The sequence below is a fragment of the Electrona antarctica genome (assembly GCF_951216825.1).
Source record: "Electrona antarctica genome assembly, chromosome: 7".
NCBI lineage: Eukaryota > Metazoa > Chordata > Actinopteri > Myctophiformes > Myctophidae > Electrona > Electrona antarctica.
In genome coordinates, this window is record NC_136812.1 from 34,219,583 (window position 1) to 34,243,088 (window position 23,506).

The following is a 23,506-nucleotide window of genomic DNA, read 5'->3' on the forward strand; positions in this document are numbered from 1 at the left end:
ACATGATTGATGTATTGATGTGGTGTCATAATAAAACGTAATGCTGATACGACACACTGACTATCAAGAAAATGAAAACATGCCACTTAATTCATTTCAAAAAGGTTGCTGACCTCTGCTCTACAGTATCTGATCTGACACAAGAAAGAAAAGCTACCCTGTCTGCATTGCCAACAAAGATTAAATAAATGCCTGCGTTTGATTTTCTCATCAAAGTTAGGTTTGGATCCTTATTTGTTTTTTTGTTTTGTTTTGTTTTCTGTTTAGTGTGTGGCTGTACCTGACCTTGCTTGAGTGTCTCTTTTAAAGGTTCATTCCAGCATGCATCGTGATACTGTTGGGGTTGAGAATGCTGTTAATAATGTAATGTACAGTGAAACAGTCCTTCTGGTCCCTTCTAGAACCAGGATGCTGGCGGAGCCAGGGCGCTCCACCTCGCGGCCCGCTTCGGTCGTGTGGATGTAATTAAGTGGCTGCTGTCTGTCGGGGGCGTGGCCGAGGTGGAGACTCACTGTGGAGCACTACCTGCCCACTACGCTGCAGCCAAGGGAGACCTCACCTGTTTGAAACTACTGGTGCAGCAAGCACCCGGGTAAGAGCTTCATCTGCCTGGCTTTATTCTCGCTGTTGGCCTTTCTGCGCTTAAAAGGCCATAGTAGCGAAAGGGCCTTTCTCTCCCCGTGTCCCCTAGGGTAGGTACCCTCACAAAAACATGCAGTAATCCTGGTCTCTAAACTGCCTCCCCCTGGCCAGCCAGGGTGCCTGATGGAGGGGAAAGGAACTGGTTGGAATAACGTGTTCCTTCCACACGCTCCAACCAGGGAAACTCCCCCCTGTCGGGTGTAAAGGAGCAACTTGGACACTCAGGCCTGAAGGAAGCATGAGTTCAAGTCTGTTGCTCTCCCCATGTCCCCCATATATGGGGACTAGGTTGGTGGAGGGTGTGTAGAGCCCAGGATCACATTAGATAATTGACACAGGGGTGAAAAATGGGTTACAAAATCGTGGGATAAAAATGTAAGTAAAAAAAAAAGGCCATAGTAGAAATGAATGGTCTGCATTTCTATACAGCAGGGGTTCTCAAACCTTTTCATGTCAAGAACCCCCAAATTAGTATTTAGTAGGTAGGACCCCCATCTGAAAATATTTTGTGCCAGGGACCCTCATAGAAAATTGTGCAGTTAAAATGTTTCAAGATTTCATGGAAATAGCCGATTGCCGATCTACAAGCCCAACCACAACGTGTGGCATCATGACAGCTTGTGGATTGATCTGCTATTTTCAAATAGCTGATAGCTGTATCCAGGGTTAAAGTGGTTAAACTGATTTTGACACTCTGGGCCGTGGGGGTCCCCGGACCTCACTTAGAGAACCACTGCTATACAGTAGTACCTTTACAATGTGTGGTAGATTCACCCATTCACACACATAGTCACACACCGAAGGAACCAGCCTGCTCATCAGGAGCCGTTTTAAGTGTCTTGCTCAAGGACCCTTCGACATGAGGCCAGGAGGATCCGGGTATAGCACCGGGAACCTTCCTGTTCAAAGACGAGGCTGTAGCTGATTTACGGAAGAATTTGGGAACTTGGGAAACCTATTGGTTAAATTGCATTTATTCCAAAATGTTAATAAAGTAATCTATTGTATAAGCATGCCCATTGACCAATTGAAATCACTGGGTATCTTGACAGAGTAGTTATACAATACTAGCTAACACGTCCATCTCATCCTGACCACCCACCTTGGAATAACACATGTGATAAGGATGTGAGCACATCACAGCAGTTTAAAGTTCAGATAGGGCATGATTCACAGGACACAGACACATTTTCTTACTAAAACTATATGTTTTATTCATATTTACATAAAACATCTTTTAAAATATTTTCTGGAACATTCCCACTGATGGAAATATTATATAGAACATTTTAGACTACTTTACTGATACAGTTTGTACAATGTTTATACATAATTCTGTGCACCATCCATACCATGTGATCATGGTCCTGGAGTTAAGTACCACAGACGAAAAAAACAGTCTAAGTCCAAATTTCATTCTGACCCCTCCACGAAAAGGCCTCGTTGTCCTGAACCCATCTATCATTTATACATTATGGATCAATAGTTTGGACTTAGACTGTTTTTCGTCTGTGGCATTCAATGATGATGGAAAATAAATAAGTTCTTATTTCATGTGCGTGAATGCTTGGAGATTATCAACCAGACAATCATCCAACTTCACTTGTCGGGGGCGCAGTCGACTACACCTGAGTGTCTCTGACAGTGTGCGGGTCGCTGCGATGAAGCCCAGTCAAAAGTTAAAAGAGAGGGGATCGTGTGAAATGTCATCCGCCCTCTGCCGTGCCATCCCCCCGAACCTCTGAACCTGAGACATTAAGCACTCAGACTCAGACAACTAAAGCCATGTCACAGTCATCTCCCCCCTTTCATGCCTTTGTTACTGGAGGGCACGGCTGTAATTTGCATGACACGCGGTGGGGTCGCTGCATCACGTGAGACCATCAGCAACTCGTGAATAATGGATGACCGGTGACTGTCTGTCACACGTCAGCAGCCTTTGTCACAAGTGCAGTATGTGTATGTAATGTAAACGAGGCCTGACGCCGTACGTTGAAATGGCGTAGTCGGACGTTGCGGACCACATGCGATAACCGATCCACTTTTAAGATCAGAGATTTTTGGGCCCATGAAAAGCCCTTTTATCAGCTACTGAAGAGATTGGTGTTTATTTCACACGGCGTGCAGTTGAAAGCGCTGCGCAGTGAATAGACCACATCTGAGATTTCAGAGAGGAGTCACGGATGCGAGCCGCCAATTTGACAGCGCAGATAAAAGATCACATGACGTTATCCTCTGTGTTTGGACACTAGTAAGACCTCCCTCTCGATTTCAATGCATTATCATTTTGTACGTTACCTACATCTCGCCCCCCCACCCCCCACCCCTCCCCCCTTGCAGCTGTGTGAACCGGCAGATGAGCAACGGTGCGACGCCACTCTACTTAGCCTGCCAGGAGGGACACCTGCATGTGGCCCAGTGCCTGGTGAAGGACTGCGGGGCCGAGGTCCACCTGAGGGCCAATGACGGCATGAGTGGCCTGCACGCTGCCGCGCATATGGGCCACTATGGTGTGGTGGTCTGGCTGGTCGGTGGTACACTGTTCAAAACCATACTCTACCAAACATTAATAATACCTGTGTGTGTGTGTGTATATATGTGTGTGTGTGTGTGTGTGTGTGTGTGCGTGCGTGCGTGCGTGCGTGCGTGCGTGCGTGCGTGCGTGCGTGCGTGCGTGCGTGCGCGAGTGTGTGTGTGTGTGTGTGTGTGTGTGTGTATGTGTGTGTGTGTGTGTGTGTGTGTGTGTGCGTGTCACATTGTCACCTTGATTGTGTCTGATCTGCCCGGCACAGGTCACATTCACCGACCTAAGCATATCTTGCCAAGACAAAGAAGGAGCAACTGCTCTGCACTTTGCCGCCAGTGGAGGGCACCGGCGCATCTTGGAGAGGCTGCTTGGCATGGGGGCAAAGGTCATCAAGGACTACTGGGGGGGCACGCCCCTGCATGATGCTGCGGAGAACCGGGAGATGGAGGTCGGCCAGGGTCTCTGTTCATCAATCATAAATAAATGTATTACATACAAGGAGCTTATAAGTAATTTGTCCTCTCTCTCTCTCTCTCTCTCTCTCTCTCTCTCAGTGTTGCAAAATCCTCCTGGCCAATCAAGCAAACCCCTTGGAGCGAGACATCGATGGATTTACGGCAGCAGACTTGGCAGACTACAACGGACACTACGACTGTGCCAGCTACCTCCGTGCCATGGAGAAACATGTAAGAATCCCCCCTTTAATGTAACCTTGTATGCCCGACCGAAGTCCCCCTGGAGTCTGTACTTGGCCCCCTCCTTTTGTCTTTCTACACCAAATCTCTATGCCGATAATAGCCGATCTACATGCTCACAAACATCTGCTATTTTTGCCAATTGTTCGCCCCAGAACGGAGGCGCTAGGGTTCATGTGGTTAACTTAACCTACATCTTCTGGCGCGCTAGCCTCGGTCAAGTTTGTGGCCACTGCTTCGCCGAGCTGCTGTTTTCTTTGGTGTGCAAATCAAAGCCAGGACATGGAAGGCGGTCAGCAGCAGACATCTGGGAGGTTGTGCAACTGCTGCACAATTTCATATCAGTTTCATCACGGCAATCACTGTCATTTTACTTATTCTTGAACATGTATGTAATTCAACACGGCCCCACACTGAAGCAGTTCTTCTTCATTGATGGACTCTCAATTTAATAGGCGTAAAAAGTGGACAATGATGGTATTGGTGGTTAATAACTAATAAGGCATCACAGCCTAAGCCGCTAAATCCATGTACAGCGGCAGATGGGCTTTGGCCTTCTCAGTTACCACCAAGGACTCTCTGAGATTAGCCTTTTTGTTTTGAGTGTTAAGTACGACACCCCTTAATTTAACTGATGAATATTTCAGTGTCGACACTCTGTTTACCACACACCTTACCGCAGTGAATCCCGATCAGGGCGCCACAAGATCTAAATCTGGCTTGCATTGGCCTTAATGCATTAAAGAAAGCAACGGGTGCTTGGTAAATGGTGCATTTATATAGCGATTTTATCCAAAGCGCTCCAAAGTGCATTACATTCACCCATTCACACATATTCATACACCGATTGCGGAGGAAACCATGCAAGGCACCAACCTGCAAATCGGGAGCAATTTGGGGTTCAGTGCAGGGATGTCCCGATCACGTTTTTTTGCTCTCGGTCCGATTCCGATCATTTGATTTTGAGTATCTGCCGATACCGACACTTACGCCATATCACAATAGTAAAATATCCAGTCTAATATCATGATATGGATATAATAATGATGCTAGGGATGTCCCGATCACGTTTTTTTGTTCCTGATCCATTTGAAAATGACGTGATCGGCCCCGATTTCCGATCACGTGATCGGATCGGGACAACCCTAGTTCAGTGTCTTGCTCAAGGACACTTCGACACTAACTCTGGAGGAGCCTGGGTCTAATTGGGAACCACACGTTCCCATCGCGGGAATATAATTGTTTGACAGGGAGCATTGCCTTTCATTACTGAAATCTGAGATGGGGTTAAAGCGGTAATATTTCTCCTTTAAGCTGGAAGAGTGGAGATGGACCACCCTGTCTGCTGTCTGACTCTGTACAGTCGACACGCGTAAATAACAGTCCACCTGTGGGACGTGAGAGCTATCTTTATACTTGTCTCATTCGCCACAGTCCCAGGGCTTGTGACGTCGACTGCAACGGAAGACGTGAGATAGTACCGGAAGCTACAATAGCAACTAATAGAAACAATGAATAAGTCAGCAGCAGGAGGAGGACCGAGTACTCATAAGTGAAGTGGTTGATGACGGGGAGCCAGTGATGGGCTCTGCTCCCTCAGCAATAATCCTCTGTCAACAATGGGGAAGCTAATTAGCACAGGGGCCGTTGCCACGTCGAACGCAGGCAGAGCCACCAACGGGCCAACGGGCCTATCAGTTACCCCTCTCCAGTGGCTCAGGTGGAAGGCCTAGGGGCTGAGCACGTTATGAGATCCAGGAGCTTAAGTTTCAGCGTTTTCACCATTCTGATGCCGGGAACAGGCAACTCTATCCCCCAGAGGGCCTGGAGACCAGGACGTCACTGGGCTTCAATCCCTCGTTTGATTGTGTGTCATGTTTTTTTTTTTATTCTTCTCCAGGGCTTGGAAGTGTCACAATGGTCACCCCTGAATACCACACAGTGTGGCAGCAGACTGTATGAAGTATTATGTTTCTTGGCACTGCCCCGATGACCTGAGAAATGATGACAACAAAGTGGGTTCATCCGATAGGGCATCTGAGGCATCAGAAATGGAATGCTTTAAGTCCCTTCTTGTCATATTCGGAGGAGCACTCTGAAACATACAGTGTTACTGTTTCAGTCATGCTTTAGTTACGCTTGTAGTGGTGTGTTCCACATTTGTGCCACTGGGTTCATCAGTTCTAAAGTGTCAGATTCTCATTTCCGATCGTTGACCCAAATGGATTGCTAGAGCCGCTGACCAGGAGAGTTGCGTGTTTCCCCATGTTTTGGGCTGCTCCCAAGCCAAGCGCTCTTCCTCACCATGCCTCTCAGGAACAGCTGCATTCAAATAAACAGTGCGTGGCGTGAGGTTTATTTTGCACACATACTCTTTTTTTTCACTCTTCATTCACAGCAATCTTGCCAAAAACATTCTGGTCCACAACTGGTATTTTTAGAAAGAACATGTTTTTAGACAGAATCAGGCCAAATGTCCTGTAATTCATCACTGTGCTTTTCTGGGACATTCATTGCCTGTTATACTACGTTACCTATGGGGAAGAACGAGTTATTTGCCATGGATGACTGTGGGTGATGTAGTCTAAATCACCATCGCCACTAGAGGGTACCTTGTGAACTTTGTGCATGGGCTTGTCCTCTCCCAGTTTACTACAGCAAAGATAAAAGAATGCACAGGCATGCTTCTCATTAAACCCTCATCTTCTGTTGCATCAAGCTTCTGGATACAGATCTGTCTCCGAAATCTCACAAAGACCCTGGCTGGATTACAGCACAATGTTTATCACACATGTTATGTTATATTCTACAATTCTACGCTAAAGTCTAAATCAGATCCCTGAACAAGCCCTATGATTCCCATTACTGACAGACCTCCGGAGATGTATTGATAAGAGGGTAGAAGGCAAATACTACTTCCCTCCATTCTTTTTGCTTTCAAACTCAGTGTGTCTTTGTTTTAAATGCATTGAAGTAGACCTAATGCTTGCCACCAAAAATAGCTTATCTAGAAGCCCACAGCACATCACAGAGCTTGTAGACCTGCTGTTTTCTGTGCACAACACCCGTACTTAACTAAGTATAAGTCAGACTTAAAGACTCCACCACTGAACCTGTTGATTTTGATGGGGACGTCATGTAAAAGTATGTATTTCTCAGGAAACTCAGTGGATTGTTGAATGATGACTTCCCAGTCATCTGATACCACAGAACGTGTTTACAGTTTGTCACAACGGGCACACAGTTAATGTAATTTGGACAAAGGTCTGTGTGCTAATGACTGAGTGTGACACAAGAGACTTCTGTTTATCTCAGACATCATCTGTTAGTTCCGGCGTGAATTCAGGTCAAGACCTTGTGTTTCCACAATGGCATTTTGCTAATCATCTCAGGCAGACGTTGCCAAAAAAAGAAAAAGATAAAAGAAGGTGTGATGGCTTTCTCATTCAGCAGAAGAGACTGGAGTGGAAAAAGCACCTGAATGCGATGGATAAAGTGTCTCTTTTCCAGCTGCTTTGACAGCCTTCCGCTGATACCTCCCTTCGTGCAACAACATGGCCATTGGTTTGACCGTGCATTAGGTGCATTACCAGCCACCCTATCCTCTCCCTTTAATTATTAACAACATTCTCCGATCAGAGTTTATTGTTTATTGCCTTGCGGCCCTTGGCCACAAGCTGAGATGTTGACGATGGTGTCAAACGGATGGTCGCTCATCTGCAGATAGTGTCTGTCATATCCTCACCTGTTAGGGTCTGCCTGGATACGTGGCTCGACTGCCCAAGTTAGTGCCGCCGGAGTTTCACAGTAAGTCCTATGCCTGTTCATAGAAGATATTGTGTCAAGGTTAATAGGTTAGTCTAGTATTGTGTGTTTGTTTACCATGTTTTTTGTTTTGTTTGTTGCTTATTTACTTAATTCATTTATTAATTTGTTTACCTATTTTTTATTTATTTATTTATTTATTTTTTACTATTTTACTTATTTGACTGCTTGAATATAACTATTTTCTTTGCAGCCTGAATAATATTTTCTTTTAATGGGAGTGGTAGTTTTAGTGAATCTCCTGAGGCGAGCCATAGCAGCAAGAGGCTGGCTTGGCAGAATTTTAACTTATTTTCTGGTCACTGTTATAGTAGCTATTTACTGTTAGCCATGACTAAGCTAATGGCTTCCAATATTCTGTTATGGTTGGATGCTTCTGAAGAAAGTTTTAGAGTTTGGATTACTGTAAGAGCTGTGTGAGCAGTATGCTAGAATGAAGAAGATTGATTAATTTATTCATGTACTAAAAGATTTTGTCATTTGACACATCACTGAGTTGGCAACCGAGGCATTGTACAGTTTAGCTAGATCCCAACCAGCTGTTTTAAGTAACAACAAAAAAATTGATGGATTCTTGTTGTATCTTGATGGTTAATACTGCAGAACCACAAGCACTCTTCCCCAAGGTGTAGGAAATTACGTGACCAACATTATATGAAAGTGGAGGCGGACATGTATTTACATTTAAGCGTACTCTGTATAATGTATACCATTACCAATGTATGCATTCCATGTTGAAAATTTACATAAGGGGGAAAAGCTATTCTCATGATGAATTCCAGAGAAAAGACAAAAAACTAATTGACATAATGTTATGTAAATAGATTCTGTATGTTTTTCTCAAACTATTTCCAGTCACCTTGGCTTTCCCCACGGGGATTACAGAATCCTGACTCTGTTTCTGTGTCAGTGGTACAGTAAGGAGCTGTTTGTGGGGAAACCATTGCTCCTCATCTGTCCTGCCTGGGGTCTCTGTGGCCTCAGATAATATGGGGGAGAGAGAGAGAGTGGATCCCGGCAAAGCCGAGGTTAGGCTATCTATGTCTGCGTGGCGATTATGATGGGGTGCTGATGAAAACCAAATGCTGGTCGGCCACTGGATCTAATTAAATTCACAAGAGCGAACGCGTTGTGGCTTTGAGGACGTTGAACTGTTACAAGAAGGGTCACAAAGGAATTGCGCCCCCCCCATCCTCCACCCTTTTCCCGTCGCCCCCCTCCCCCCACATGCACATACTGTTTATCTGTTTGCTTATTACACAACTTCTGGGAAGTTTATTCAGTCTGCCGGAGCGGTGTCACAGCGTATTGGGTGCTGCCAGACATCAAAGTGCCGCGTGACAGGAAACGGCAAGGACCACCTCATGGAGACAAAGCACAACACAACAGCATGCGGCAGCCCTATCAGAACCGCACTTTGATGTTTAGTTTTTTTTAATATATATATATATATATTGTCCTTGGAGAGCTGAATTTGATATGCATTCTGCATGGACTCCATTAGGACATTGCAGGTTCATTTAGGTGGAGAGGGGGGGGGGGGGGGGGGGGGGGGGGGGTACATGTGTAAATGTTTCCATACTGTAAATATTGCATCCGCCCTTGCAGTGGTGTGAAATGTTGTCAGTACACTCAAGGTTGCTCTCTTTCACCCTGCGCTCCACTACACGTATACTATACTTTTACACTACTGTACTGTATATACTCCAGCTCCCATTTGTTCTTCGGTCCCGCCATGGGACTTTAACCACTTCATCGCTGTATACTACAGTTGGGTGCCACCGATATTGTCCCTTATCATTTGACCCATTTAGGCCTGACCTCAAAATTTTAAAAAATCCTTCTAAATCCTCCAGTTTTCTGAAATAAATATTTTCACGATTTTTCAAAAATAGCAGACCTACAAAGCTCGTAGCGCGCCACTCGGTGGCGCGCTATGAGCTTGTAGATCTGCTATTTTTCAATAGCTAAATTATAACAATGTTTAAAACACCAAAAGGGGTTCCCGCCCAAAATGGGTTAACTGTCATTTTGCGCAGATCACGCAAACCTCAGCAAAAAGAAAAGGACAATATCGATGGTCTCCAACTGTAGTTGCTGTATACTAGCTCACTGCTTTTTGTTCCCTCAACACCAGGGGTTATTGTTTCTAGGCCAGGGAGCAATTAGCTGAGAGAGAGAGACGAAACAGGGACTAAATATATGATATAATATAGTGTTGTTGTTTCCATGCAACTTGATGAGATGCTGCTGAGATCAAAGCTAGCTCACCGTATTTAGCTAATACCGTCTGTTGACCGTTGAGATATTTGAGACTTGCTTGGAAGTATTCCACAGGCTGACTATGGTTGCCTCCTTGTGATGCTGCAGCTTTGTTGGCTTCATAGGTTCCTTTGTTATCATCAGTATTGTGTAAATTCATTTTTTTTAATTTATTTTTAACAAATCATCTTGCTGGTAATATGTTGGATTCATATTAATGTGTATTGGGGTGGCAAAAACATTTGTCGTATGACAATCATTATTTTGTCAATGATTCCGGGTCCCCCAATACGAGCACTGACATCTTTACTGTTGAGCTATAACAAAGAGCATGTTTGGCAAGGCGAGGTATTTCCATCAGAGTTGCATGCAATACCTATCGTCAACCTGTAGTGGTTTTACCCTTCCAGAGCAGGGAGACCACACCCAGCCACTACAGTTGTGCTAGTTACACTGTATTAACATACTCTACCGTGGGTGAGTGGTTAATATAACATAATGACGGATTGCTAAAAACGTCTCTTTCTCCCTGTGTTGTCTCTGCCAGCCCTTTTCTGTGGATCAGCCCGTTGAGGAGACTGCTCTAATAGAGCAGGAAGTCAAGGAGGAGACTGCTCTAATAGAGGAGGAAGTGAAGGGGAAGACGACAGTGTCGTGGCAGCCCAGTGGAGAGGACTATTACCGGTGCCTGAGTGACACATGCGGGGACAGTCACAGAGCTAGCACACAGATGGCCAGCTTAAAGGTGAAAGCCAATTTGATCCGGTTCATTTGCAATTTACAATTTACAATTTAGGCATTTAGCAGACGCTCTTAATCCAGAGCGACTTACATTAAGCAAGAACAAAAAGCATGGGAATACATCACATATGTAAAATGCATTTATCGCGGAACATGCGTAAGCTAAGAACGTAACTAGAACATATCTATATAATGACACTATACATATAAACTATAACTAGAACATATCTATATAATGACACTATACATATAAACTATACATATATGCTATACTATGCTGTACATATATACTATGAAGTGCTATGACTACATACAATGCACTTATTGTGCTGTCTACATGACATGCTATAAGTCTGTTTCAAATGCTATATAAGTCTAAGAAGTGCTGTCTAAGGGGGTAGGGTAAGTGCTATGGGCCATGATGGAGTCTGAAAAGGTGGGTTTTCAGACTACGGCGGAAGATCGGGAGTGATGCTGCAGTTCTGATTTGCTTTGCTAACATTTGTTTTCTTTGATCAAGCGTGTTGTAACCACAAAGGCATCGGCATTGTCACTCTTTTCACCCAATCAGCAACCAGAGGTAGATGATACTCCCCAGGCAAGACACCCTGCAGCCAGTCGTAGGTCATCTCAGACGCCTGGCCAACATGAGAAGGTCAAAAGTGACGTCATAGAACAGGTTCATATAGCGACATCCGGTGAGAGCTGTGCTTCTGATCACCGGTTACGCTGCTCAACGAAAGAACATGTGTTTTAACTGATATTGGAAACGGTATGATTGCAGGGGGGAAAAAGCACAAAAACACAAAATAACACAAACCACTTATGGTTTTCTTTGCAGTTCTTAAAGGTTTTACTCAGACCAAGGTCGTCGAGGCAGCAAAAGATGAAAAGAAGATGCTGCCAAATGCGTGTGGCCTTGGCGCAAACAACCTGCTCAAGGAAATGAAGTCCATTACAACTTTAAAAGATTCGAGGATATCAGGAACCTTATCAGTACAAGCAGTAAGCGCAATACGTTCACCCCTACCTTACATTGTTACTCTGTTATTGCTTATTTTGAGCGCATAATCACTCTGACCCAGCGATTCTTTAGTCGATGTCCAGTATGTGGTTGGAGAAGTCCATTTCATCTTTAAGAGGGATTTACAGAACAACCAGTAACCACAACCGGGGAAGACTAGTCACCGAGTTTAGGGGCCAAGGCAAAGGCCATGTGGTATCACTCCCAAAAATACATACAAAATATAATAATAATAATAATAATAATAATAATAATAATAATAATAATAATAATATGCGCATAAAGTAATACCTACCCACACATTTATGGAAAAAACATAAGATTTTCTTTATTTAAAGGGTAAGACCACTTTTGTAGAGGTTTGGGTTGTGTAGTTACCTTGCCATGATGTAACTCCAAATGTGGACAAGAAATCAAAAAAAAATCTCCAGTGATTAGAAATTGATAATTCAAAATATGCTCCTCATTGACTTACATTGTACACTGAAACAGCTCTCAAAGTCACTCTTTTAGTACGTAAACAAACACAAACAAAGTTGTTTCAGACAATATAGAGCAACACCAAAACTCATGTGGTTTTATTTCTTCATAAAAATGGTAACTTCCTGTTGATTTTACTATATGAAGATCTGGATCCGGATCCATGGATCCAGTCCGGGTTTTCTTCTGAATAAAAATGGACAAATCAACAGGAAGTTACCATTTTTATGAAGAAATAAAACCACATGAGTTTTGGTGTTGCTCTATATTGTCTGAAACAACTTTGTTTGTGTTTGTTTACGTACTAAAAGAGTGACTTTGAGAGCTGTTTCAGTGTACAATGTAAGTCAATGAGGAGCATATTTTGAATTATCAATTTCTAATCACTGGAGAAATTATTTTTGATTTCTTGTCCACATTTGGAGTTACATCATGGCAAGGTAACTACACAACCCAAACCTCTACAAAAGTGGTCTTACCCTTTAAGAAAATATGTTCAACAAGTGTAACATTTTGTAACCAAATAAATATATAATTTCGCTAAAACTATTTTCAATAAAACGTTTTAGTGATTTTTGTTTAATGTCTACCCCAATAGGGAAAAACATGGAGCTGAGGTCTATGCCTATATATAGTATGCTCTATACAGTGTTTTTCATGTGTATGCACCACATGTGTTTGTGTTTGTGTGTGTTCTTGTTCATTATTCATGAGCAAATTGTTCTTGCCAATGTCCTTCAACCAAGGTCCAGAAGCTGCTGGCGCCAGAAAAACAACCGCACACGGAAAAGAAGTCCATGCCATCTTTAACACAGTCAGCCAGCGTTACGCTAGAAGCAGTAAGCACAGGGGCAGATTGAGTGATGGAAATCCTAAATCAAATCAAACTTGGATTTGATTAAATCTGCAACCCCCTCATCATTTTTAAGGGAAATAAATCTTAATTACAGTATTTCAATCTAGCTAAAAAAAAACATCTTTGTTGAACAGAAGATGCTGCCGGATGCATGCAAGTTGACTGACAAAGACCTGTTTGGGAACATGAAGTCCATTTCATCTTTAAAACTTTCAGGACAACCAGTAAGCACAACCAGGGGCAGATTGAGTGACTGAGTTGGGGGATTCAGGCAAAGGCCGACATGGACTAACCTGACTCCGCCAGATGGGGCAGCAGAGAGTACACTGGGTTCCCCCCTCCTGCTCCCATCTGGGAACTCTCAGGCAGACTTGATGCCGGGCACAAAACGGCCTGGCCAATCAGCGGCAGCTAGAGGCAGGATCAAGGCAGCACTGTGTATGCCTTGATCCCGCCTCTAGCTGCCGCTGATTGGCCAGGCCGTTTGGTGGCCGGAGCATCTAGTCTCATAGACATGGACATCCCCTACTCCTAAATCAAACGGCGTGTTTGATTTAATCTGAACCCCTGATCATTTCTATGGACAATCCACTCTGAGGAACTTGCTCTCTTCACTATTGTGCTGCTTTAAGCTATACAAATGCCACCCCTGAGCACAATAAGCACTCATGTCCTCCTTCAACCAAGGTTACAGGGACAATGAATGACATCCCTAATGAACAGAAGCCGATGGCAGTGGCAATGGTTCTTGGCGAAAAAGAACATCCTTAAGGAATATGGGGTGGATTCCATCTTTAAAAGAGTCAGGGCTAACAGAAGCCTTTTCCATTCAAAGAGTAAGCACAACCTGGGCAGATCGAGTGAGGAGCCCACTCACCCCCAGTCACTACTAAATCAAACTGTATGTTTCATTAAATCTGCACCCCTAATAATTCTTGGAAAGTCTTTCTCTCTGATTGAAACTTGCCCTCTTCACAAATCACTATTGAGTACAATGAGTAGTGCACTGCTATTGTCTTTTAGCTGGCCACTATGTCATTTTACTGTCCGTGTTAAGGTTTGGAAGGTCACTTGCTAGTGGTGGTGCTAAGGATGACAATGTTGTTTCCTTCATCCAACACTTTGGTCCCAAAGAATATATCGCAAACATTACTGGATGGATTGCCATTCAAATCCAGTTTGATTCTGATTCTGTACACCTTCATGCTCCCTGGATGATGAACCCTATTGACTCTTAGCTTTGTTTCTGATGGTGGAAGTAAGAATAGAGAAGTTACACTGCACAGTTTGGCAACCATTACTTTGATTTAATTCTAACCTTTTGATCTCCTTGGGCAGCTTTGTTTCTTGTTTAACTTATCCTCTTTCAACCAAGGTCACTGAGACCGAGAAAAACGTCCCTGTTGAAGAGAAGATGCGGCCGGATGCACGCAACTTGACTGACAAAGACCTGTTTGGAAACATGAAGTCCATTTCATCTTTAAAACTGTCAGGGGGCTTTACAGGACAACCAGTAAGCACAACCGGGTGCATATCTTTGGTCCGACGTCCTAACAGTCCGACACGCACCCTACCCCAAACCCTAACCTAACCACACGCAGAAACCACGGGTGAGTCTTAACCACCCATGTATGTTGGAGCCATGGGTGAGTCTTAACCGCCCACGTATGTTGGAGCCACGGGTGAGTCTTAACCGTCCACCTATGTGTCTTAACCGCTCACATATGTTGGAGCCACGGGTGAGTCTTAACCGTCCACATATGTGTCTTAACCGGCCACGTATGTTGGAGCCACGGATGAGTCTTAACCGTCCACGTATGTCGGACTATTGGTATGTCGGACTAACGTATGCCCTCCAGTACAACCAACAACAGATTGAGTGACTGAGTTGGGGGATCCAGGCAAAGGCCAACATGGAGCCCCCTTACTCCTAAATCAAACTATATATTTTTAAATCTGAACCCTGACAATTTTTATGGACAATCCTCTCTGAGGAACTTCCTCTCTTCACTGTCATTTTACTGTCAGTTTTAATGTTGGAGGGTCACTTATAGTATGTGTCTAGCCTTGCTAGTGGTGGTGCTCTAAGGATAGTAATGTTGTTTCCTCCATCCAACACTTGGGTCCCAAAGAATATATTGAAAAGAATCCTGGCTGGATTCACCTTTCCTGTACACCTTCATGCTCCCCAGATGATGAACCCTATGGATTTTGGTAACCCCATGGCCTTTCCACTAGTGCCACCCTCAGGCCAAAATGGCAACTATGCAAACAAGATACAGCATCTCAAAATGATTTGGGTAGATTGCCATCAAACTCTTCAGTCCAACACAACCTCTAGGACCTGCTAGCGGGGCCTTTGGAGTCTTAGCTTTGTTTATGCTGGTGGAAGTAAGAATAGAAAAGTAAGACTGCACAGTTTGGCAACAGTTATTTTATTTCATTCTAATATTTTGGTCTTCTTGGGTAGCTCTGCTTCTTGTTTAACTCATCCTCTTTCAACTAAGGTCACTGAGACCGAGAAAAACATCCCTGTTGAAGAGAAGATGCTGCCGGATGCACGCAACTTGACTGACAAAGACCTGTTTGCAAACATGAAGTCCATTTCATCTTTTAAACTGTCAGGGGGCTGTACAGGACAACCAGTAAGCATAACCAGGGGCAGATCAAGTGAAATGAGTTGGGGTCTCCAGGCAAAGGCCAACATGGAGCCCCCCTCACTCCCAAATCAAACGGCATGTTTGATTAAATCTGGACCCCTGATAACAGCACAATAAGTCCATCTCTCACTTTGCTACCAGTACATGTCCAGTATGTGGTTTGCACTCATGTCCTCCTTCAACTAAGGTCACCGAGACAGAGAGAGACCTCACCAATGAACAGAAGCTGTCGATGGCAGCTGCAAAGGTTCTGCACGGAAATACCATGCTGAACAACATGGGGTGGAATCCATCTTTTAAAGATTCTGGGCTAACAGAGGCCTTTACCATTCAAGGAGTAAGCATAACCAGGGGCAGATAAAGTGAAATGAGTTGGGGGCTCCAGGCAAAGGCCAACATGGAGCCCCCCTCACTCCCAAATCAAACGGCATGTTTGATTAAATCTGGACCCCTGATAACAGCACAATAAGTTCATCTCTCACGTTGCTACCAGTACATGTCCAGTTACTTTGATTTCATTCTAACCTTTTGATCTCCTTGGGCAGCTTTGTTTCTTGTTTAACTTATCCTCTTTCAACCAAGGTCACTGAGACCGAGAAAAACATCCCTGTTGAAGAGAAGATGCGGCCGGATGCACGCAACTTGACTGACAAAGACCTGTTTGGAAACATGAAGTCCATTTCATCTTTAAAACTGTCAGGGGGCTTTACAGGACAACCAGTAAGCACAACCGGGTGCATATCTTTGGTCCGACGTCCTAACAGTCCGACACGCAATAGTCCGACACCCTACCCCAAACCCTAACCTAACCACACGCAGAAGCCACGGGTGAGTCTTAACCACCCATGTATGTGTCTTAACCGCCCACGTATGTTGGAGCCACGGGTGAGTCTTAACCGTCCATGTATGTGTCTTAACCGGCCACGTATGTTGGAGCCACGGATGAGTCTTAACCGTCCACGTATGTCGGACTATTGGTACGTCGGACTAACGTATTCCCTCCAGCACAACCAACAGCAGATTGAGTGACTGAGTTGGGGGATCCATGCAAAGGCCAACATGGAGCCCCCTTACTCCTAAATCAAACTATATGTTTTTAAATCTGAACCCTGACAAATTTTATGGACAATCCTCTCTGAGGAACTTCTATTTTTTATTCTAATATTTTGGTCTTCTTGGGTAGCTCTGCTTCTTGTTTAACTCATCCTCTTTCAACTAAGGTCACTGAGACCGAGAAAAACATCCCTGTTGAAGAGAAGATGCTGCCGGATGCACGCAACTTGACTGACAAAGACCTGTTTGCAAACATGAAGTCCATTTCATCTTTAAAACAGTCAGGGGGCTTTACAGGACAACCAGTAAGCATAACCAGGGGCAGATCAAGTGAAATGAGTTGGGGTCTCCAGGCAAAGGCCAACATGGAGCCCCCCTCACTCCCAAATCAAACGGCATGTTTGATTAAATCTGGACCCCTGATAACAGCACAATAAGTCCATCTCTCACTTTGCTACCAGTACATGTCCAGTATGTGGTTTGCACTCATGTCCTCCTTCAACTAAGGTCACCGAGACAGAGAGAGACCTCACCAATGAACAGAAGCTGCCGATGGCAGCTGCAAAGGTTCTGCACGGAACTAAGGCCTTTACCATTCAAGGAGTAAGCACAACCTGGGGCAGATTGAGTGATTGAGTTTGGGGGTTCCCAGCTGATATATGGAGCCCCCACCCCTCACTCCTAAATCAAACTGCATGTTTGATCTTAATCTGCAACCCTGATCATTGTTATGGAAGATTCTTCTCTCTGACTTCAACTTGCCCTCTCTTCGCTCTCTTTGTCTGTTTGTCTGTTTCTACTTTGGCCATAGGAATGACTCATCTTACTGTATGTCAGTGTCATGTTGGGGAGGGTCACATGTTTCTGCTGCTTTTCATAATGGAGTATTCTGGTATAGTAGTAGCAACACTAGCACTGTGTGCTTCTAGCAATTCTACTAGTGGCACTAGTTAAAAAGAAAAGAAAGAGTCCATTATAGCCTGAGTAGAGGTGATCGATGACATGTGATGATCCTATTAAATATATAATGTGTGTGTTTTTTTTTAAATACTGGTATGTCTTAAAATTAAATCTCTTAAAATTATTATAACACTTAAATATGTCTTAAATGTAATTTAAATACTTAAATTTGTCTTTAAATGGCGGTCAATTAACCTTTATTTAACTATTGTTAAATAGGGGTCAACAATATATTTTAGTTACTATTCCGGTGGGGGTACACAAAGGGCCAGAATACTCTGTCTACCCTCTTCTCACGCTATTACTGTGACTGCTTGCTTTGAACTGTCATTCCTGCTGCCTGCTAATAGCTGACATCCGGGGGTTCCCTGTGTGCTCCTGCAGAACAAGATGGTGGTGCTGCCCACGGAGGAGGCCGACCTGTCGGACATGGACTACCTGGTGCCCAGCCATGACGAGAGGGGCCGTCCCATCGCCGAGTGGAAGAGGCAGGTCATGGTGAGGCAGCTGCAGACCAGGCTACTGGCTGAGCAAGACCAGAGGAGGAAGGTGAGTCCATCAACACTACGGTAACATAGCAGCCACTAAGGGCCGATTCATACTCCTATTTTAGAGCCAAATAAAAGTCAGTTCGGCTCTGTAGAGCCTACAATGTGACGTCATTTGAGGTTCGGGGGGGCGGGTAGTACGGGTACCGTCCTAAAGTCGACTCTTCGGTGCTACTGAACATTTCTGACGAGCCGGAATCATTTCGGCACTACAGCGCCGAAACAGCGGTAAAATAGGGGTATGAATCGGCCGTAAGCCAGCAAGTAACGCCGTGTTTTCAGAACAGGCAGAAGCAAAATAATTCAAATAAAACGCACATCTGGGTTTGCTGGACAACATGTCATTAATGAACACTACAGTAACCGTGTTCAATATGTGTACTGTACACACGTCCCGGAGGTCTCATTTGCAGTTAAACTGTTTATAATGACATATTAAGTAATGACAAATTGTTAAACAATACGCAGCTCCTCTTCATTGTCCCTTTCTCTGACTCGACTCTCTCTTTCTGTCTGTCACTCTCTCTCTCTGTGTTTCTTTCTCTCGCTTTATCTCTCAGATTGAGCTCTGGTTCATAGAATAGACATCTCAATTATGGCCATTTGTTTAATTGGTCAATTCACATTTCTGTGGTTTGGTTTGTAACTAAAACTACTACTGTTCTCCTATGTCTGAAAATATGTTGCATATTAATGTCCCTGCTGCTTGCCTCCTCTAACAGGAGAATGGGGACAAGGAGGCCAAGGTCACATGGAGGTACTCTCAGGCCCACAACGCCATCCTGGGACCCTCCGGAGAGATGCTGACCGAGGATGACCTGATCTACCTGGAGAAGCAGATCCTGAGCGTCTCCTTGCAGAAGAACTCTGAGGGCTACGAGCTGGAGCTGGCCCGCCTGGCCGAGGAGCTGCGACACATCCTGCCCGCTCCCATCGTCAACATCACGGTCAACACGCAGTTCAGGAACTTCACCAGTCAGGTCCCTCTGCCCGTGTGGTGCGGCCGCATCTCAGGCATCGTCAAGAGCATGTCCCTGCTCCTGTCCAACCTCGTGGACCAGCCCTTCTGCAAGATGCCCAACACGGACCTGAACTATGTCTTTAGCGAGATGCCAGAGAGACGGAACTGCACCAGGGAGAGGGAGAAGATAGAGACTGAGATCCAACAGTTTGGAGTGTCCGTCAGAAACCTCAAGAGCAATTTTGAGAATCAAAATTCAGAGGGCAAGGAGGTAGACACAATATTCAGCCCCGCCATTGACAGGGTGGGCACTGAGAAGCAGGATGCAGAGAAGCAGGACGTAGAGAAGCAGGACATAGAGAAGCAGGACACAGAGAGGCTGATTGCAGGGAAGCAGGTAAAAACTCCAAAGCCCGCCTCTGAGACGGACCGGAGCAGTGACTCCGGCATCGACGTCGACGAACACGTCGGCGATGTCGTGGAACTTGACGTCAGAGAGAACACCAGCCTCAGGAAAGAGCGCATTGTGGTCTTGTTCCTGGGCCACTGGAAGAAGTCTGCCTACTCGATAACACTGAAGAGTGTTATCTCTTCAGAGAGTAAGACGAGCGGCAGTGGATCAGACGTGGTTGACAAGCCTGGGTTAAACCGTAGGAGCAGCGAGGAGAACAAGAAGATGATGATGAACAGCTCGCTGGGACACTACTTCAAGCAGAGGAGTGCAGTCAACAAGATGTTAGGGAACTGGAAGACCATGATCTCCATTGTCCCTTCCAGACAGATTCGCAGGTACGGCTGCATGGTGTTAGTAGGAAAATAAACTGCTGTATTGTGATGTGTATTAAGATTGGTGGTAGTTGTCGGTTTCACAACATTGCATTTTATACGAGATACTTAAACATGCTCTTATGATACTTATTCTTGGTTTGGGGGAAACCAACATTGTAGACTTGATTCATTGGTCAGATATTATAAGTATAAGCACAAGGATGCTTTGTTTTAGAGGCTCATTGGAATACCATTGCCTGATGATCAGTATAGCATTTTGATTAATCGTACAATCCTTTTCCGCAAGCTGGTGATGGACAGTCATTTACTTGAGTACTGTACATTTGTGAAGTATCTTCTACATGTCTGAGCTGTGTGGCTCAAGAACTGTTAGGAACTCATTATTTATTTTATCTGATGATGCAGAGATGTTATTGTCTTCTAGCGGAGACAATAACATCTTTCTGCCGGTGGGGGAACTACTCCTTTATTTTCAGAGGAATCAGCATCTACAGCAAATCCACTGTTACTAATGCTTTGTTGATCCAATGGCTTTTGTATACTGTAAGTGTTTCTGTAGTAACATAGTGGTTCTATAAACAAATCAGGGCATTCATTAGGTTGCTTCAGTGAGTTACCAGGTTGTGTAAATGCCAAAAGTGAAAATAATACAGTTTTTCTAATTTAAGTATAAAATAAGTATAAAAGTATAAAATAAGTATAAAATAAAACATACTCCAGTAGTAAGTAACTTAGGACCTCTTGTAGTTTAATAATATATCTATACTTTGACTCAAGTTCTAAGGTTGTGTACTTTGTCCACCACTCTCTGCAGGCTTCACAAACAGCAGGCCCTGTACTCTCCAGAGCAGTTCCTGCCTCGTGTGGATGGGGTGCTTGTGGACTACGACAGCCTCACCCTCGACCTCTTCATGTTGGGCTACTTTCACATCTTGGAGCAAGATCTGTCTTCAGATGAGCGCAAAGTGAGACACCTGCTGTGTTTTGAGGTGTTTGACCACCTGGGCTGCTTCCCCTGGGAGACGGTCCGGGAGTTCCACAAGGCTGTGGTTCAGGACATCGAGGCTGGGAACCGCGAGTGGAAGGATGGTTTTGAGGACATTAAGCTCAAGTTCTTTGGGAACAAGCCGAATCAGTCCGAAGTCATTCCAGAAGTTAAGAAACACTCCCTCCCAGAGGTCCGACTGGTGCCCAAAGTCATTGTCCAGAGCCCTACCCCTGACGAGGGATTGATACAAGGTGGAACTGACATTACTAGTTTCAGCAATGATGAAATCTGTAAATACATTGACCGTAGCTTTGCTTTCTGGAAAGAGAAAGAGGCAGAGATTTTTGACTTTGAGTAATTGCTTTTTGATATTTTTGTATAATTTGTAGTTTATTTACATCTATCAAAAAAGGCCAGAGTGCTATGATTACTGATGTGTTTTGACTTGAGATTGAGTTTGTTTTTGAGATAAGGTTATTTTTTTGTTACATGTTACACTCAAAAAGCATAATTTCTAAAGCTGTTACAAAATAAATCATCAAATTACTGTACCTGACCTGTGTGATGTTATTTATTTCACTATGCAACAAAAAATCTCAAATTTACTCTTGGACTCTTTACCTTGGACCCTTTATCCTTCTCAATACTGTACTTTCACCTCAGAACGTCATTCAAACTTTAAATTGTTCAACTTCATTGGGAATCCTGGGTTTCTTTTCAACTTTTAGTTTTTTGAGGGCCGCTATAGCCCCTCATATGCACAACTTTGTGTGTGTGTGTGTGTGTGTGTGTGTGTGTGTGTGTGTTAAGGCTGTACCCTATCCCTTTTTTTAGGACTCGAACTTCGGCAGGAATTTTCGAGCGAACATCCGGACCATTTGTTTCTAATTAATTTAAAAAATAACCTTTGAGATGTCTCGATCAGAGCGCAGCGCAGCGCGTCTCCCCTGCTCTTTATCAATCTCTCTCGTCTCTCCCAACACACACACACACACGCACACACACACACACAGTCAAGCGGCTCCGCGAAAACAGCTGATCTGCGAGCTTGCTGGCAGACGACAGCGTATAGTTTGCTCGTTAGCTGTCACTCGTTCATTTGTTCCACCTGTGTAGAAGCGCATTGAAGTGGGCACAGGGCAAAAGCAGAACCTCTGTCACCGTGACCGTTTTGCTTAACAATGATCAGAGTTCACTTCTTTTTAGCAATAGGCTATGTGATGCTAGAGAGCATATGCTAATATATTATGGCTGCTAAGAACGGTTCCCTCTATCAGCGATCATGCTGGTGTGTGTGTGTGTGAGTGAGTGAGTGAGACGCGTCAGACATTCCATTCAATGGAACTCTTTTGTTCTCACAGAACAAGGTGAGAAAGGTCAATCACCTCAGCTGTAGGCCAATCAGCAAATTAATGTGCAGTTGTGCACGGGAGACTTTGGAGAGGGACAGAAGAACAAGGAGACATTTCTTTTAAAAAGCATAACTTCTGACAGGAATGCACTAGAAACCTACTTTTTTTTACATGCTCATATCGCATTCTCGCCGAGATATATTTTCAAGTAAATAAAAAAGGAAAAAAATAATATTTTTGTTTTAATAAAAATAATAAAAAATAAAAAAAACGAATGGTTCAAGCACATTAATTAAGATTCGAGTGCCAACCCTAACGAGCGAACATTCGAACCTTGAATGTTTGGGGACAGCCTTAGTGTGTGTGTGTGTGTGTGTGTGTGTGTGTGTGTGTGTGTGTGTGTGTGTGTGTGTGTGTGTGTGTGTGTGTGTGTGCGTGTGTGTGTGTGTGTGTGAGCACGGAATGGGCCCAGAATGTACAGTTTTGTGTGTTTGGGTGGGATGCACACTAAGATTAGACGCACCAACAGTCCAACATGCGGAAACAATGGTCGGACTACCGCTCGAACATGCGCTGCTCCCGTGCTTGCAATGGTTGTCGATGTCGCACTAACGGAATGCGCTCAGCTGATTGGCTGAGCATAATGTGATGGATGATGATAAGAACGTCCCTCACTTCACATACGTGTGATTTTTATATTTAACATACAAGCTTCTGACAACAAAATAGAGCACTTGCAACGCACTTGACAGTTTAGGAGTTTGAACACACACGTTACATTGGCAAATGCGTCTACCAAAGCTTGAGGAGCTTTTATTTTTCATATGACTTATGTTTGGGGTCTACAGTGCGGCAATTGATATGCTCAAGTTACCCGAGAATGACTATCAGTCCATGACATGAGAGAGTTTGTCATGAGTCAAGCTTGATTACCTGCAGCCCAAGCAAATAAAGTAGCAATCAAACAGGTTAAGTGAAGCAATTATAGCATGCAGTATCAGGTGTTGTTCAACAAGTGCATTCAGAGACAGTGAGAAAGGATACGAGATCATATCAAAGAAGAAATATCTGGGAAAATAAATGTACGTATTCTGATTTTGTTACACCACAGATTAATGTGAAATCGTGAAAAATACATTTATT

General features: G+C 44.2%; 1 protein-coding gene across 2 annotated transcripts in view; it reads left to right on the top strand.

Moving 5' to 3' along the window:
• Nucleotides 1-21,447, top strand: part of espnla (espin like a) — a 22,844-nt gene extending 1,397 nt beyond the window's left edge. Inside the window, exons 2-9 of one of the 2 annotated variants that reach the window (XM_079505351.1) lie at nucleotides 402-592; nucleotides 2,983-3,169; nucleotides 3,435-3,617; nucleotides 3,724-3,855; nucleotides 10,499-10,696; nucleotides 18,110-18,274; nucleotides 18,996-20,023; nucleotides 20,838-21,447. In XM_079505351.1, the coding sequence (XP_079361477.1) occupies nucleotides 402-592; nucleotides 2,983-3,169; nucleotides 3,435-3,617; nucleotides 3,724-3,855; nucleotides 10,499-10,696; nucleotides 18,110-18,274; nucleotides 18,996-20,023; nucleotides 20,838-21,369 (2,616 nt within the window). In that variant the 3' untranslated portion in view covers nucleotides 21,370-21,447. The remainder of the gene's footprint in view (nucleotides 1-401; nucleotides 593-2,982; nucleotides 3,170-3,434; nucleotides 3,618-3,723; nucleotides 3,856-10,498; nucleotides 10,697-18,109; nucleotides 18,275-18,995; nucleotides 20,024-20,837) is intronic. The other variant, XM_079505352.1, reaches the window with a different exon arrangement.
• The last annotated feature ends 2,059 nt before the right edge of the window (nucleotides 21,448-23,506 follow it).